The sequence below is a fragment of the Eumetopias jubatus genome, unplaced genomic scaffold (genome assembly GCF_037043125.1).
Source record: "Eumetopias jubatus isolate StellerSeaLion01/CBP00866 unplaced genomic scaffold, mEumJub1_p1.0 scaffold_10, whole genome shotgun sequence".
NCBI lineage: Eukaryota > Metazoa > Chordata > Mammalia > Carnivora > Otariidae > Eumetopias > Eumetopias jubatus.
In genome coordinates this window covers 12,449,473-12,466,357 of record NW_028274816.1, presented here as the reverse complement: position 1 = coordinate 12,466,357, position 16,885 = coordinate 12,449,473, and the positions used below count along the sequence as shown (strand labels likewise).

Sequence of the window (16,885 nt, the reverse complement as noted above, 5' to 3'; positions counted from 1 at the left end):
AATGGAATAGTTTGTCCAGGATATAACCACAGAAGAGCTACTGTATAAACAGACTTAGCATCATACCCGAAGCGTTCCTACATTCCATATAAGATTATGTCTACACTGAAAATGCTCTAAAGTCATGCATGCTGTGGGGCCAGACATTATGAATGTTACTTGAGATCATGTATGGGGTGGGAAAAAGGAGTGTGATTAGTGTGTTCTTGGTGGGAGGGGGTGTGAAGTATAATTCTTTTTTTAATCAAGCAATAAATCTAGAAAGAAGGGTAATTCTTAAGAATGTCCTTTAAAGGGCGCCTGGGTGGCTCAGTCGGTTAAGCGACTGCCTTCGGCTCAGGTCATGATCCTGGAGTCCCGGGATCGAGTCCCGCATCGGGCTCCCTGCTCAGCGGGGAGTCTGCTTCTCCCTCTGACCCTCTTCCCTCTCGTGCTATCTCTCATTCTCTCTCTCTCTCTCAAATAAATAAATAAAATCTTAAAAAAAAAAAAAGAATGTCCTTTAAAAATGTAAGTTCATTTCATCCTATTAATTTTTAAGGTTGTTTTATGGCTCAACCAGAACTTCCTGTTACCAGAAGACACTAACATTCAAAATGCTCCATTTCAAGTGTGTTTCACTTCCTTACGGAACGGTGGCCAGCTGTATATAAAGATAAAGCTTAGTGGAGAGGTAACGTTTACTGTCACGGGCATAGATTTCTTATGGACTGTTGACCATTCAGTGCAAGGTAAGGTGGGTGGCACCAGTCTCAACGTTGTAAAACCATGTGTTTCAGTGTAGTCTGTTATTGTTAATTGTTTTAGACACTGGGGTGTAATCTAGAGTGGTGGTGTTCTGTCTTCCTCCATCCTTTCTTTCAGCCCTTCCTTTTCTGAGTCGGGAAGAAATGGGGATACAGAGGTGAACAAAAACATTTTCAGTGTTTGAATGATTTTGTTGTTCAGTTTACAAGGCCAGACAATTGATCTTTTAGCCGGCTGCTAGAAGTGTGACTCACCTGGTTTGTAATTTCCTCCAGGGCTAACCCCTGTCTTATTTACCACCACATTTAGGTTCAGTAAATATGTTGAATATGGGGAAATTCTGGTACTGTTTCACCTGGGTTTGTTGTTAGCATTGAGGATGCTAAGCTTGTCTCTTTTTTTTCCCCTGGATAGATCACTGTAAATACTGATGATATTGATTTGGCTGGTGATATCATCCAGTCGATGGCATCATTTTTTGCTGTTGAAGACCTTCAAGTAGAAGCAGATTTCCCTGTCTACTTTGAGGAATTACGAAAGGTGCTAGTTAAGGTGAGGTCACCCACTGGATGCTTTTGTGAGAACGTGGTAGTGTCATAAATTTGAAATGTTTCTCTTAGGAGATGAATGATACCCCAAACGTGTGTATGTTACAATGACAGTCATGTTTAAAGAATTTTTGAGAATTGTTAAACTTCAACTAGTTTTATTTTATTTATTTTTTTAAAGATTTTTTATTTATTTGACAGAGAGGCAGTGAGAGCAGGAACACAAGCAGGGGGAGTGGGAGAGGGAGAAGCAGGCTTCCCGCTGAGCAGGGAGCCCGATGCGGGGCTCGATCCCAGGACCCTGGGATCATGACCTGAGCCGAAGGCAGACGCATAATGACGGAACCACCCAGGTGTCCCCTTCAACTAGTTTTAGAGGGCTCACTAGTTAGAGGATTTCTTTCATAAAAGTGAGTGCTTTAGCTCTAGACCACCCTGCTTTCTTTGTTTGGTTTAGGGGAATACTTTTTATTTTTTCTTATTTTTTTATTTTTTTAAAGATTTTATTTATTTATTTGAGAGAGAGAGAATGAGAGATAGAGAGCACGAGAGGGAAGAGGGTCAGAGGGAGAAGCAGACTCCCCGCTAAGCAGGGAGCCCGGCGTGGGACTCGATCCCGGGACTCCAGGATCGTGACCTGAGCCGAAGGCAGTCGTTTAACCAACTGAGCCACCCAGGCGCCCTAGGGGAATACTTTTTAAAAATATGTCATATTAACCTTTTCCTTTGCTAGCCCTTCACTTATCTGCTGTAGTTCCGTTGCTGTGTTGGTTCAGTGCTTTCCAACAGCCCAAATTCAAAAGAAAAAAGAAAAGGATCGTGACTGGCCCTAAATTATAACCATATTCTTACCCCAGATCTCTAAAATATTATGTATGTTGCTAGGGCTCCCGGTGGTAAGACATGGAAAGATCCAGATGGAATGTCAGCTTGCATATTGGAGGCAGCGTAGACTAATTATTTCATTGATGAGGAAGTGAAACAGTGGGGGACAGTCGAGATGATACAGGTAAACGGGAAAGAGAAGGGCCTCTGTGTATGGCCGAGAGTGTCTTCTCAATCTGACTAGTTTTCACCAAGTCTGTGAGGTCTTTTTAATTCCTGAGTGTTCATGGTCTTCAGGTGGATGAATATCATTCAGTGCATCAGAAGCTCAGTGCTGAGATGGCTGATAATTCTAACCTGATCCGAAGTTTGCTGGTCCGAGCTGAAGATGCTCGTCTGATGAGGAACATGTGAGTATTTACCAGGCTAGGACAGGTGCAAGGTTAAAAATATCAATAATATGGAATAGCAACTCTGAAATGCTACCGGTAGGAGTATAAATTGGTACAGTAACTTTGGAGAATAAATTGGCATTGTTAGTGAAGTTGGAAATGGGCATTCTCTATGACCCAGTAACTCTACTCCTGGTTTATAACCTAGAGAAACTTGTGTCGACATATAAACCAGGATATTTGTACAAGAATGTTCATAAGTATCCCAAAGTGGAAACAGACTAAACTGGCATCAACAATATAATGGCTGAACTATGGTATAATTGCACAGTGGGCTATGACATGCAATGAGAATGCATCTGTCTCGATGACATGTGACAACACGGACAAATCTTAGAGGCATAATGGAGATTGAAAGGAGTAAGACTCGAGAGAATGTGTACAGAATGCTTCCTTTTATATAGTTGGGAAACAACACTAGCGTATATCATTTGGGAAGCATACCAAGATGAAGAATCTATAAGGAAATGCAGGGAAGAGATTATCATCTAAGACAGTATTCTCTCTTAGGGCAGGAGGGACTGTGTTTAGAAAGAGCCCGTCGGGGAGCTTCAGGGATGTGGCAGAGTCCCGTTTCTGGGCCTGGTGTACAAACATTCGTTCTGTGAACTTTTCCGAATGTGTATTACACTTTACAGTAAAACCGTTAAAGATGTGCAGATGTAGCTTCTTGCAGAATTTATCTTGGCACTCAGAGTGACTGAGGTGGAGATAGTAAAATCGGTAACCAGTGATAGTTGAAGTTTCTGTGCCTACATTACAGGCAAGAGTTTGCCCAGGGTGGCTGCTTGTCTTTTTCCTGAATGGCCTGAGTTATTAGCATATATTAAAATGGTGTTGCTCAGAAGTAAGTGATTTTTGAAATAATCATATTGTTGAAAATTTCAAACACATACAAAAGCAGATTAAGTAATATAGTGATTTCCGTTATACCTGCCACCTGGCTTCAGTAGTCATCACCTACTGGCCCGTCTGGTCTTTTTGCTGCACTCACCTTCCTCTCCCAGGCACTGGGCTAAATTTGGAAGCAGATTCCAGACATTGTATCCTTTCAGCCACAGATATTCTAGATAGTGAGCCTTTAAAAAAAACAATAACCACATTATCACACTTAGAAAAAGAATTTCTTTTTTTTTTTTAAAGATTTTATTTATTATTTGACAGAGAGATGGAGAGCACATGTAGGTAGAGCAGGCAGAGGGAGAGGGAGAAGCAGGCCTCCCGTTGAGCAGGGAGCCCAACGCGGGGCTTGATCCCAGGACCCTGGGATCATGACCTGAGCCGAAGGCAGCTGCTTAACCTACTGAGCCACTCAGGTGCCCCTGAAAAGAATTTCTTAGTATCACAAAATAACCTAGTCAGCGTTTAATTTTCCCAGTTGTGTGTGTGTGTGTGTGTGTGTGTGTGTGTGTGTGTGTGTGTGTGTGTTTTAAGTTGGTTTTTTCAAGCGAAAACCAAAGATTAAGTTTCTTGTAATCCACATGTTTTCTTGCTCTTTTTCCCAGCCCTCTCCCTCTTCTGTGGTTTCCCATTTTGGATTTTGCTGGTTGTACCCTTGTGGTAATGTTTAGTAGTATTCTTTTGTCCCCTGTAATTCTGTTGGAGTGCTAGGTAGATGTAGAGGCATGATCAGATTCAGGTTCAATTTTTTTGGCGCGAATACGTCTTCTTTTTTTTTTTAAGATTTTATTTATTTATTTGTCAGAGAGAGAGCACAAGCAGGGGGAGCGGCAGGTAGAGGGAGAGGGAGAAGCAGACTCCCTGTTGAGCAGAGATCCCCATGTGGGACTCGATCCAAGGACTCTGGGATCATGACCTGAGGCCAAAGGCAGACGCTTAACTGACTGAGCTACCCAGGCGTCCCAAGGCATGAATACTTCTTAAGTGGTGCTTTGTACTTCCATGAGGGAGCATATAATGCCTGGTTGTGTCTTTCTATTCTATTATCAATCATTGATGACTGTTGCCTAGATCTATTATTTCTTTTGGAGTTTGCAAAACAGTGATATTCTGTTACTTTTTCTTCATTTTTTAGCTAACATTCCCTTATGGATTAATGACCATTTGGTTCCCTGAGGTATTGTGTTTTTTTTTTTTTTTTTTAAAGATTTTGTTTATTCACTTGACAGAGAGATACACAGCGAGAGAGAGAACACAAGCAGGGGGCAGAGTGAGAGGGAGAAGCAGGCTTCCCATGGAGCAGGGAGCCCGATGCGGGGCTCGATCCCAGAACCCTGGGATCATGACCTGAGCCGAATTAAGCAGATGCTTAAAGACTGAGCCACCCAGTCGCCACCCTGAGGTATTGTTTGTAAGGAAAGACAGATTATTTATCAGCTTTAAAATAATGAGTGGGGGGTGCCTGGGTGGCCCAGTCGGTTGAACATCCAACTTTTGATCTGAGCTCAGGGTTTTTTTTTTCTTTAAGATTTTATTTATTTATTTGATAGAAAGAGAGGGGGAGAGAGAGAGAGTGTGTGCGCACATGAGCAGGGGGAGGGACAGAGGGAGAGGGAGAAGCAGACTCCCGCTGAGCAGGGACCCCAACGTGGGGTTTGATCCCAGGACCCTGGGTTAGTGGCCTTAGCTGAAGGCGGACACTTAACTGGCTGATCCACCCAGGCGTCCCTGAACTCAGGTTTTGATCTCAGGGTTCAAGCCGCACGTTGGGCTCCATGCTGGGCATGGAGCCTACTTAAATAAAAGAAATATGTATTAATAATAATAAAATAATGAGTTGGTTCTCTAGCATCCTCCATGTTGACCAGTGAGATTTTTAATTCCTTATAAACTCGTATTTTAACATATTTAATGTGCTTCAATCCATTTTTGTTATTCTGTATGATGTCTAAATTGTGCTGTCTTGGGCGCCTGGGTGGCTCAGTTGGTTAAGCGACTGCCTTCGGCTCAGGTCATGATCCTGGAGTCCCGGGATCGAGTCCCGCATCGGGCTCCCTGCTCAGCAGGGAGTCTGCTTCTCCCTCTGACCCTCTTCCCTCTCGTGCTCTCTATCTCTCAGTCTCTCTCAAATAAATAAATAAAATCTTTAAAAAAAAAAAATTGTGCTGTCTTTGGCCAGTGGAAACCTTTTCAGGTTGGCTACAGCTACCTTTGGACATAGCCAATATTTCTGTTAGGTCCTTGTTTTCTCGTACAGGATGTTTTAGGCTTATTTGGTACATCTGTTCTGAATCAGGAATCAGCCATTTCTCTAAAGAGCCTTGGTTCTTTTTAGTGGGAAATGGTATTTAGAGATCATAGTTTGCACATTAGAGGTGCTCATTGCCACGAGGTTGGTTACTGTTTCTAGGACTTTTCAATGGATAGAGCCAGGAAATATGTATATTTTTAATGAGAGACTATCGTGAGTTCATACTGTTTCCATTTCAAATTTATGAATGTAGGCTCTTAGCTTTGATTTTAAAGCTGTATCTCTTCTTTCTTACATTGGAACTCAAGGCTCTAACCAGTATCCACATGAGTATTTGCTAGAATAATACCAATATTACCATCAACAGTATGATTGGTGAAAACAGTAAAAACTTTTTTTCTAGTTTTTTTGTGTCTTTAGAGTATATTCCAGTGGGGAGTTTTGGTCAAATTATTATATTTGAAATAATTTCCCTCTTTTGGTTTTGCTACAAATTTGATATATAGTTGGCTTCAGTTGGCTCATTTTGCCTTTGGTCTTGTGGGAACTGACATTTTTTCCTTTTTGATTTAATTTATTACACATTCATTAAAACCCTTATGTGGTTCCAAAGTCAGCCCAAAAAACAATGTACAGAAAAGTCTAACTTCTAATTTCTGTTATCTTCATCCTGTTCCCTCCCTCTCACTGTACATAACCAGTCAAAATTTGAACACACACACACACACACACACACACACATACACGTATACACACATTCACATCTCCTCCCTCATGAGGTAAATCATTGCACATTACTCTTCTCCGCCTGGCTTTTTTACACTTAAAAATATTGCAGTCACTTCACAGTCATGTACAGAGATGATACTTGTTGTTTTTACAGCTGTATGATACCCATTCTCTGGGTGCTTATTCAGCCAGCCCCCCCTATTCGGATTGCTCTTTTGCTCTTATAGATGACGCTGCAGCCCATAGCTTTGTTACATAAGTTTTTTCATCTTTTTGCCGAGATATTTTTGGGAAAAAGTCCTGAAATGGAATTGCCAGAGTAAATGATAACTTGCATACAGAATTTTGCAAGATATTGGCAAATTCTCCTCCATAGGTGTGATATCATTTTGCATTCTCATCAGTGATATCTGAGAGTGCCTGTTTCTCTTCAGCCTTGCCAGTGCACACTCTCAGATATTTACCAACTCAGTGGGTAAGAAATGGTCTCATTGTGGTTTTCATTTTGTTTTATTGTGAGCAGTGTTGAACATCTTTTCATTGTTTTTTGAAAAATTTTTTTATTGTTATGTTAATCACCATACATTACATCATTAGTTCTTGATATAGTGTTCCATGATTCATTGTTTGTGCATAACACCCAGTGCTCCACACAGAACGTGCCCTCCTTAATACCCATCACCAGGCTAACCCATCCCCCCACGCCCCTCCCCTCTAGAACCCTCAGTTTGTTTTTCAGAGTCCATCGTCTCTCATGGTTCCTCTCCCCCTCTGACTTACTCCCCTTAATTCTTCCCCTCCTGCTATCTTCTTCTTTTTCTTTTTTCTTAACATATCTTGCATTATTTGTTTCAGAAGTACGGATCTGTGATTCAACAGTCTTGCACAATTCACAGCGCTCACCATAGCACATACCCTCCCCAATGTCTATCACCCAGCCACCCCATCCCTCCCACCCCCCATCACTCAGCAACACTCAGTTTGTTTCCTGAGATTAAGAATTCCTCATATCAGTGAGGTCATATAATACATCTCTTTCTCTGATTGACTTATTTCACTTAGCATAACACCCTCCAGCTCCATCCACATCGTTGCAAATGGCAAGATCTCATTCGTTTTGATGGCTGCATAATATTCCATTGTGTATATATACCACATTTTCTTTATCCATTCATCTGTCGATTGACATCTTGGCTCTTTCCACAGTTTGGCTATTGTGGACATTGCTGCTATAAACATCGGGGTGCACGTACCCCTTCGGATCCCTACATTTGTATCTTTGTGGTAAATACCCAGTAGTGCAATTGCTGGATCGTATGGTAGCTCTATTTTCAACTTTTTGAGGAACCTCCATTACTGTTTTCCAGAGTGGTTGCACCAGCTTGCATTCCCGCCAACAGTGTAGGAGGGTTCCCCTTTCTCCACATCCCCGCCAACATCTGTCGTTTCCTGACTTGTTAATTTTAGCCATTCTGACGGCTGTGAGGTGGTATCTCATGGAGGTTTCGATTTGGATTTCCCTGATGCCAAGTGTTGTTGAGCACTTTTTCATGTGTCTGTTGGCCATTTGGATGTCTTCTTTGGAAAAATGTCTGTTCATGTCTTCTGCCCATTTCTTGATTGGATTATTTGTTCCTTGGGTGTTGAGTTTGGTAAGTTCTTTATAGGTTTTGGATACTAGCCCTTTATCTGATATGTCATTTGCAAATATTTTCTCCCATTCTGTCGGTTGTCTTTTGGTTTTGTGGACTGTTTCTTTTGCTGTGCAAAAGCTTTTTATCTTGATGAAATCTCAATAGTTCATTTTTGCCCTGGCTTCCCTTGCCTTTGGCGATGTTTCTAGGAAGAAGTTGCTGCGGCTGAGGTCGAAGAGGGTGCTGCCTGTGTTCTCCTTTAGGATTTTGATGGACTCCTGTCTCACGTTTAGGTCTTTCAACCATTTGGAGTCTATTTTTGTGTGTGGTGTAAGGAAATGGTCCAGTTTCATTCTTCTGCATGTGGCTGTCCAATTTTCCCAACACCATTTGTTGAAGAGACTGTCTTTTTTCCATTGGACATTCTTTCCTGCTTTGTCAAAGATGAGTTGACCCTAGAGTTGAGGGTCCATTTCTGGGCTCTTGATTCTGTTCCATTGATCGATGTGTCTGTTTTTGTGCCAGTACCCTACTGTCTTGATGACAGCTTTGTAATAGAGCTGGAAGTCCGGAATTGTGATGCCGCCAGCTTTGCTTTTCTTTCTCAATATTTCTCTGGCTATTCGGGGTCTCTTCTAGTTCCATACAAATTTTAGGATTATTTGTTCCATTTCTTTGAAAAAGGTGGATGGTATTTTGACGGGGATTGCATTGAATGTGTAGATTGCTCTAGGTAGCATTGACATCTTCACAATGTTTGTTCTTCCAATCCATGAGCATGGAAGGTTTTTCCATTTCTTTGTGTCTTCTTCAATTTCTTTCATGAGTATTTTATCGTTTTCTGAGTACAGATCCTTTGCCTCTTTAGTTAAATGTATTCCTAGGTATCTTATGGTTTTGGGTGCAATTGTAAATGGGATTGACTCCTTGATTTGTCTCTCTTCTGTCTTGTTGTTGGTGTATAGGAATGCCCCCGGTTTCTGTGCATTGATTTTATATCCTGCTACTTTACTGAATTCCTGTATGAGTTCTAGCAGTTTTAGGGTGGAGTCTTTTGGGTTTTCCACATACAGTATCATATCATCTGCAAAGAGTGAGAGTTTGACTTCCTCTTTGCCGATTTGGATGGCTTTGATTTCTTTTTGTTGTCTGATTGCTGTGGCTAGGACTTCTAATACTATGTTGAATAGCAGTGGTGAGATGGGACATCCCTGCCGCGTTCCTGACCTTAGGGGAAAAGCTCTCAGCCTTTCCCCATTGAGAATGATATTCGCTGTAGGTTTTTCATAGATGGCTTTTAGGATATTGAGGTATGTACCCTCTATCCCTATACTCTGAAGAGTTTTGATCAAGAAAGGATGCTGTACTTTGTCAAATGCTTTTTCTCCATCTATTGAGAGGATCATATGATTCTTGTTCTTTCTTTTGTTAATGTATTGTATCACGTTGATTGATTTGCAGATGTTGAACCAGCCTTGCAGCCCAGGGATAAATCCCACTTGGTCATGGTGAATGATCCTTTTAATGTACTGTTGGATCCTATTGGCTAGTATTTTGGTGAGAATTTTTGCATCCATGTTCATCAAGGATATTGGTCTGTAATTCTCCTTTTTGATGGGGTCTTTGTCTGGTTTTGGGATCAAGGTAATGGTGGCCTCATAAAATGAGGTTGGAAGTTTTCCTTCCATTTCTATTTTTTGGAACAGTTTCAGGAGAATAGGTATTAATTCTTCTTTAAATGTCTGATAGAATTCCCCTGGGAAGCCAACTGGCCCTGGGCTTTTGTTTGTTGGGAGATTTTTGATGACTGCTTCAATTTCCTTAGTGGTTATAGGTCTGTTCAGGTTTTCTATTTCTTCCTGGTTCAATTTTGGTAGTTGATCCATCTCTAGGAATGCACCCATTTCTTCCAGGTTATCTAATTTGCTGACATAGAGTTGCTCATAGTATGTTCTTATAATTGTTTGTATTTCTTTGGTGTTGGTTGTGATCTCTCCTCTTTCATTCATGATTTTGTTGATTTGGGTCATTTCTCTTTTCTTTTTGATAAGTCTGGCCAGGGGTTTATCAATCTTGTGAATTCTTTCAAAGAACCAGCTCCTAGTTTCGTTGATCTGTTCTACTGTTCTTTTGGTTTCTAGTTCATTGATTTCTGCTCTGATCTTTATGATTTCTCTTCTCCTGCTGGGTTTAGGCTTTATTTGCTGTTCTTTCTCCAGCTCCGTTAGGTGTAGGGTTAGGTTGTGTATTTGAGACCTTTCTCGTTTCTTGAGAAAGGCTTGTATTGCTATATACTTTCCTCTCAGGACTGCCTTTGCTGTATCCCAAAGATTTTGAACAGTTGTGTTTTCATTTTCATTGGTTTCCATGAATTTTTTAAATTCTTCTTTAATTTCCTGGTTGACCCATTCATTCTTTAGTAGGGTGCTCTTTAGCCTCCATGTATTTGAGTTCTTTCCGACTTTCCTCTTGTGATTGAGTTCTAGTTTCAAAGCATTGTGGTCTGAAAATATGCAGGGAATAATCCCAATCTTTTGGTACCGGTTGAGACCTGATTTGTGACCTAGGATGTGATCAGTTCTGGAGAATGTTCCATGGGCACTAGAGAAGAATGTGTATTCTGTTGCTTTGGGATGGAATGTTCTGAATATGTCTGTAAAGTCCATTTGGTCCAGTGTGTCATTTAAAGTCTTTATTTCCTTGATCTTTTGCTTAGATGATCTGTCCATTTCAGTCAGGGGGGTGTTAAAGTCCCCCACTATTATTGTATTGTTGTCAATGTGTTTCTTTGCTTTTGTCATTAATTGCCTTATATAATTGGCTCCTCCCACGTTAGGGGCATAGATATTTACAATTGTTAGATCTTCTTGTTGGATAGACCCTTTAAGTAGGATATAGTGTCCTTCTTCATCTCTTATTACAGTCTTTGTTTTAAAATCTAATTTGTCTGATATAAGGATTGCCACCCCAGCTTTCTTTTTGTGTCCATTAGCATGGTCAGTGGTTTTCCACCCCCTCACTTTCAATCTGGGGGTGTCTTTGGGTCTAAATTGAGTCTCTTGCAGACAGCATATGGATGGGTCTTGTTTTTTAATCCAATCTGATAGCCTGTGTCTTTTGACTGGGGCATTGAGCTCATTTACATTCAGGGTAACTATTGAAAGGTATGAATTTAGTGCCATTGTATTGCCTGTAAGGTGACTGTGACTGTATATTGTCTGTGTTCCTTTCTGATCTATGCTGCTTTTAGGCTCTGTTTTTGCTTAGAGGACCTCTTTCAATATTTCTTGTAGGGCTGGTTTTGTGTTTGCAAATTCCTTTAGTTTTTGTTTGTCCTGGAAGCTTTTTATCTCTCCTTCTATTTTCAATGACAGCCTAGCTGGATATAGTATTCTTGGCTGCATATTTTTCTCGTTTAGTGCTTTGAAGATATCATGCCAGTCCTTTCTGGCCTGCCAGGTCTCTGTGGATAGGTCTGTTGCCAATCTAATGTTTCTACTATTGTAGGCTACATATCTCTTCTCCCGAGCTGCTTTCAGGATTTTCTCTTTGTCTCTGAGACTCGTAAGTTTTACTATTAGATGTCAGGGTGTTGACCTATTTTTATTGATTTTGAGAGGGATTCTCTGTGCCTCCTGGATTTTGATGCCTGTTTCCTTCCCCACATTAGGGACGTTCTCTTCTATTATTTGCTCCAATATACCTTCTGCCCCTCTCTCTCTTTCTTCTTCTTCTGGGATCCCAGTTATTCTAATGTTGTTTCGTCTTATCGTATCGCTTATCTCTCGAATTCTGCCCTTGTGATCCTGTAGTTGTTTCTCTTTTTCTCAGCCTCTTTATTTTCCATCATTTGGTCTTCTATATCGCTGATTCTTTCTTCTGCCTCATTTATCCTAGCAGTTAGTGCCCCCATTTTTGATTGCACCTCATTAATAGCCTTTTTGATTTCGACTTGGTTAGATTTTAGTTCTTTTATTTCTCCAGAAAGGGTTTCTCTAATAACTTCCACACTTTTTTCAAGCCCAGCTAGTATCTTTAAAGTCATGATTCTGAACTCTAGGTCTGACATCGTACTAATGTCAGTATTGAGTAGGTCCCTGGCAGACGGTACTACCTCTTGTTCTTTTTGCTGAGGTGATTTTTTTCCTCTTGTCATTTTGTCCAGAGGAGAACAGATGAATGAGAGAACAGAAAGCTAACAGGTTAACAACGTCTCCAGCAAATATACTCTATACAAATCAGAAAAGACCTGAAACCAGGGCACAAGAAAGGGAAAGAAAGAAGAGAAAAGAAAAGGAAAAAGAAAGATAAAAACAAACAAAAACAGAACAAAACAAAAAAAAACAGAATATGATCAAATATGATCAGGCTAGTGCATAGATCAGTGCCACACACTAGCTTTTGGGCATAATTTTGGTCTGTTAGAAGAAAGTGCCTGCTAAAATTTTAAAGGAAGAAAGACTTATATATGTACAAAATAAAGGTTGATACAATGAAGGGATGGCAGATGACTGTAAAGATGAAAATTATAAAAGATTTTATAAAAGGAATTGATAAGTTGTTTTTAAAAAGAAAGAAGATTTAAAAAGAAAAAGAAAAAAGAAAAAAAAAGGGAGAGAATGTGATCAGGCAGAAGAATAGAACAAAGCCATACACTAGTGATTTAGGGTATATTTTGATCTGTTAGAAGAAATTGTATCTCAAAATTTTAAAGAGAGAACAACTTATATATATATATATATTCCAAAAATAAGGGTAACTACTATGAAGGGATAAAAATATGACTCTAAAAATGAAAAATAAAAAATGTTTTTTTAAAAAAGGGATTGATAAGATGTTGCTTGAAAAACGGAAAAAAAAATAAAAAAAAAACAGTTAAAAAAATTAACTTTGAAAAACTAATGAATTATGGTAAAAAAGCCATGAATTCTATGTGCAGTATTCCCCTAGCGCTGGAGTTCTCCGGTTCTCCTTGATGGGTAAACTTGGTCTTGGCTTGCTGGCTGTTCATGCTGATCTTGTGGGGGAGGGGCCTGTTGCCGTGGTTCCCAAATGTCTTTGCCGGAGGCGGAATTGCCCCGCTCTTGTGAGTCCGGGCTATGCAAGCTGCTTGGGTTTGCTCTCGGGCGCTTTTGTTCCCTGCAAGCTCTCGGTACAGCTTTGGAGGACCAGGGTGAAAATGGTGGCCTCCCAATCTACAGCCGGAGCAGCTGAGAACTCGGGGCCCTGCTCCTCAGTGTGTCCCCAGAGAAAAGCAGTCACTCCCGTCTCCCTGGTTTCCTGCCACACTCCGTGCTCACCCGGCCTGTGATCGAGCGTTTCTGTCTGGCACCCGACCCCATGTGGAGTCTGCAAACCCAGCAGATCCCTGCGGTGCGCTTCCGCGCCCCTCTTCCCAGGGGAGGAAGGGGAGTCTGCCTGGCTCTGCCGCTTGTTGGGTCCCTGCTGGAGGAGCAGTGGCCCGACTGGGCCGCAGATCACAGTTTATGGCAACCCCGAGCTGAGAGCCCGCGCCTCGGCTCTGTCTCTGCAGCCGGCTTCCCCGCTCCGATACCTGGGAGCTCTGCCGCACTCAGGCACCCCCGGTCTTTCTGTGACCCCGAGGGTCCTGAGACCACACTGTCCCGGGAGGATTCCACCCCCTGCTTAGCCACTGCAGCGACGTCCCTCCGCGGAGCCGACTTCTAAAAGTTCCGATTTTGTGCTCCGCGGCTCTAGCACTTGCCAGAAGCGGCCGACGGAGGCCCCCTCCACCGCTGTCTATCCTCCCGAATATCACCTCGGATTCACTTCTCTGCACGTCCTACCTTCCAGAAAGTGGTCGCTTTTCTGTTCAGAGTATTGTTACTCTTCTTATCTTCGATCTCCTGTTGAGTTCGTAGGTGTTCAGAATGCTTTGATCCCTATTCAGCTGAATTCCTGAGACCAGATGAAATCCAGGTCTCCTACTCCTCCATCTTGCTCCGCCCCCCTCCTCTTTTCATTGTTTTAAGGGCCATTTGTATTTCTTTTCGTGTGTTAACTACTTAATTATTTTGAGTGTTTATATATTGGTATATTAATTGTGATATGAGATGCAGAGTTTGTCATTTATATCTGTCCTTTGCTTCGATTTTTTAAAATTTATTTTTGCTTTTGCCATGTAGCAGCTTTTTAGTTTTCACATAGTCAAATTGGTCATTAATTAAACTTCTACCCCGAGGTTATAGAATAATTCATCTATTTCTTTTTCTTTTAGTATTTGTATGTTTTCCTCTTCTACGTTTGTCTTTGTTCCAGTTGGAGTTTATCCTGGTGTTTGGCATAACAGTGGTAAAATCAGTTTTCTCTTTTTCTGTGCTGTTTTAGTAGTATTACTTTAAAAGTCAATTTTTTCTCAATGATTTGAGATGCTTGCCTTTATCATGTATCTTATTTCCATATGCACTTGGGTCTATTTCTGGATTCCTTATCCTGTTCTACTGGTCTTGTCTCTTCATTTGACACTACTATTTTTTTCTTTATAGGTACTTTGTATGTTTTCTGGTATGGCTAGGTGCCCCTCCTCCCAGCCCCTGTTGTTTTCCTTTTTATGGTCTTCCTGCCTACTGGGCTTGTCTTTTCCAGTGAACTTTATCTTTTTGAGCTCCAGAAAAAAAAATAGGTGTTTTTCTTGGGATCATGTTAAATTTATGAACTTGATCTGACATTGTTACAAGGATGTTTAGCCTTCTAAGACCGTGGTATGTGTTTACGTGTGTTCCAGTCATGTTTTAGGTCCTTCATGTAGATATTAGTATTTCTTGTTAAGTTTATGCCCAGCTGTTTTATTTTTGCAGTTGTAAATAGGATCTTTCTTCCACATTACGTCTTCTGTTTTTTTTTGTTTGAATATATGAACACTGCTAAGTTTTGTATATTGATTTTATAATCTTCTACTTTACTAAATTATGTTATAGTTTAATTTTTCCAGTTGCGAATTTGTATCCTTTGTAAATTGAGACTGTTTGCCTCTTACTTTGCAATTCATTTTCTTCCTGTTCTTTGAGGTATATTAGGCTTTTGCTTTTGCTGGCCAGCGTTATCTCCAGGGCACCTTTTCTACTCTCTCTCTCTTTTTTTTTTTTTCTTTTTTCAGTCAGGTGTTGTTTAGGCATTTGATTGCTAAACTGGAGGAAAGTGACCACCAACCTCTAAATCCCTTTTTTCCTGAATTATTTATATTTCATTTAGAGATTCAGATGTATATTTTTATTTTTTAAAGCCAACTTAGTTGGTATATAACTTATATACAAGCAGAAAATTCACCCTTTTAAGGTTTACAGTTCATAAATTTTAGAAACATATAAAACCATGTTGCTATTGCCACAGTGAAGATGTAGACTATTTCCAGCACCCTTGTGCCTCTCTGCATCAGTACTCCCAAACCCCCTCACCTCTGGTCCTTGGCACCCACTGATCCAATTTCTCTCCCTGTAGTTTTGCCTTTTCCAAAACGTCATATACATGGAATCATATAGTATGTGCCTTTTGAGCCTGGCTTCTTCCACTTACCCTCATGCCTTCGAGATTCATCCATGTTGTTGCCTGTGTCAGTAATTTGTTACTTTTTATTGCTGGCTACAGTACTGTTCCACTGAAGGGATATACCATACTTTGTTTATCCACTCACTGATTGAATTGGGTTGTTTCCAAACTCCTGTGATTGTGAACAAAGCTGCTATAAACATTTGCGTACAGTTTTTTTGCAGACATGTTTTCACTTATTTTGGGTAAATACTTGTAATGGGATTTGTGGGTTTCATAGTAAGTGTGTATTTAGCTTGAAACAAACTGTGCAGTCATTTTACAAAGTAGCTGTACCATTTTGCATTCCCATCAGTGGGGCGGGAGCATTCCAGTTGCTCTACATCGTTGCCAGTATTTGTCTTTATCAGTTTATTTTATTTTAGTCATTTTCATCGTTGTGTAGTAATGTCTCAGTGTGGTTTTAAGTTTAAGGCTTATTTCTTAAAACCTTGATAAAATCAGAAGCTGAATTTATTAGTTGTCTAAAAATATTAAGAATAAGGTCACTTTTGCCCAATGAATATTCATCAGAAACTGTGAAGCTAGCTTTTTGCCTTTCCTGCCTTTCCTTACTCCCCAGCACAGTGGGCACTTAATGATTCTCGGTTCCATGGACCAATTAACCAAGAAGGGCCACTTGTCTTCCATGTATCTGGAAGAAATGGGATATTTTGATAGGAACTTCTCAATGTTTCAAAGCAGACATTTCAGTTAAAAATTTGGTGTTTTCTTTCTGTAAGAAATTTGCAAGTGTTTTCATCTCAGCCTGCCATATTGAGGTACAGTGATGGTAATACACTTCTGTTGAATTACACAGGAAAACCATGAAGAACCGCTACATGGAACTCTACGACCTCAATAAAGACTTGCTAAATGGATACAAAATTCGCTGTAACAACCACATGGAGCTCCTGGGGAACCTCAAAGCAGTAAATCAGGCCATTCAAAGAGCTGGTCGTCTGCGGGGTAAGTCTCTTTTTGTAGCACTATAAGTAGTCTGTAATTTGGGGGTGAGAACCCTTAGAGCTAGTGGTAGCTTCTAGAATTCATACTGGGGCCGACAGCAGCATACCTTTGATACCCAGCTTGGCCGCAGTTTGGCTTTAGTCAGTCTGCAGACTTCAGAGGGAAAGAAAACTTTCAGCCCCTTTTCTTAGATTTTGCTGCACCTCCAGGGAAAACCTAGTGACATATACCCAAGGGGAAAGCCTTAAATATACCTGTTTTTTACAAAGGGAGACTAAAAATTAA

The 16,885-nt window shown here is 40.7% G+C and overlaps 1 protein-coding gene across 1 annotated transcript in view; it reads left to right on the top strand.

Moving 5' to 3' along the window:
• The window catches only part of BBS2 (Bardet-Biedl syndrome 2), a 39,591-nt gene that overhangs the window by 21,543 nt on the left and 1,163 nt on the right, over window positions 1-16,885 (top strand). Inside the window, exons 13-16 of the mRNA XM_028095184.2 lie at window positions 542-673; window positions 1,162-1,299; window positions 2,418-2,530; window positions 16,452-16,600. Of these exons, the coding sequence (XP_027950985.2) occupies window positions 542-673; window positions 1,162-1,299; window positions 2,418-2,530; window positions 16,452-16,600 (532 nt within the window). The remainder of the gene's footprint in view (window positions 1-541; window positions 674-1,161; window positions 1,300-2,417; window positions 2,531-16,451; window positions 16,601-16,885) is intronic.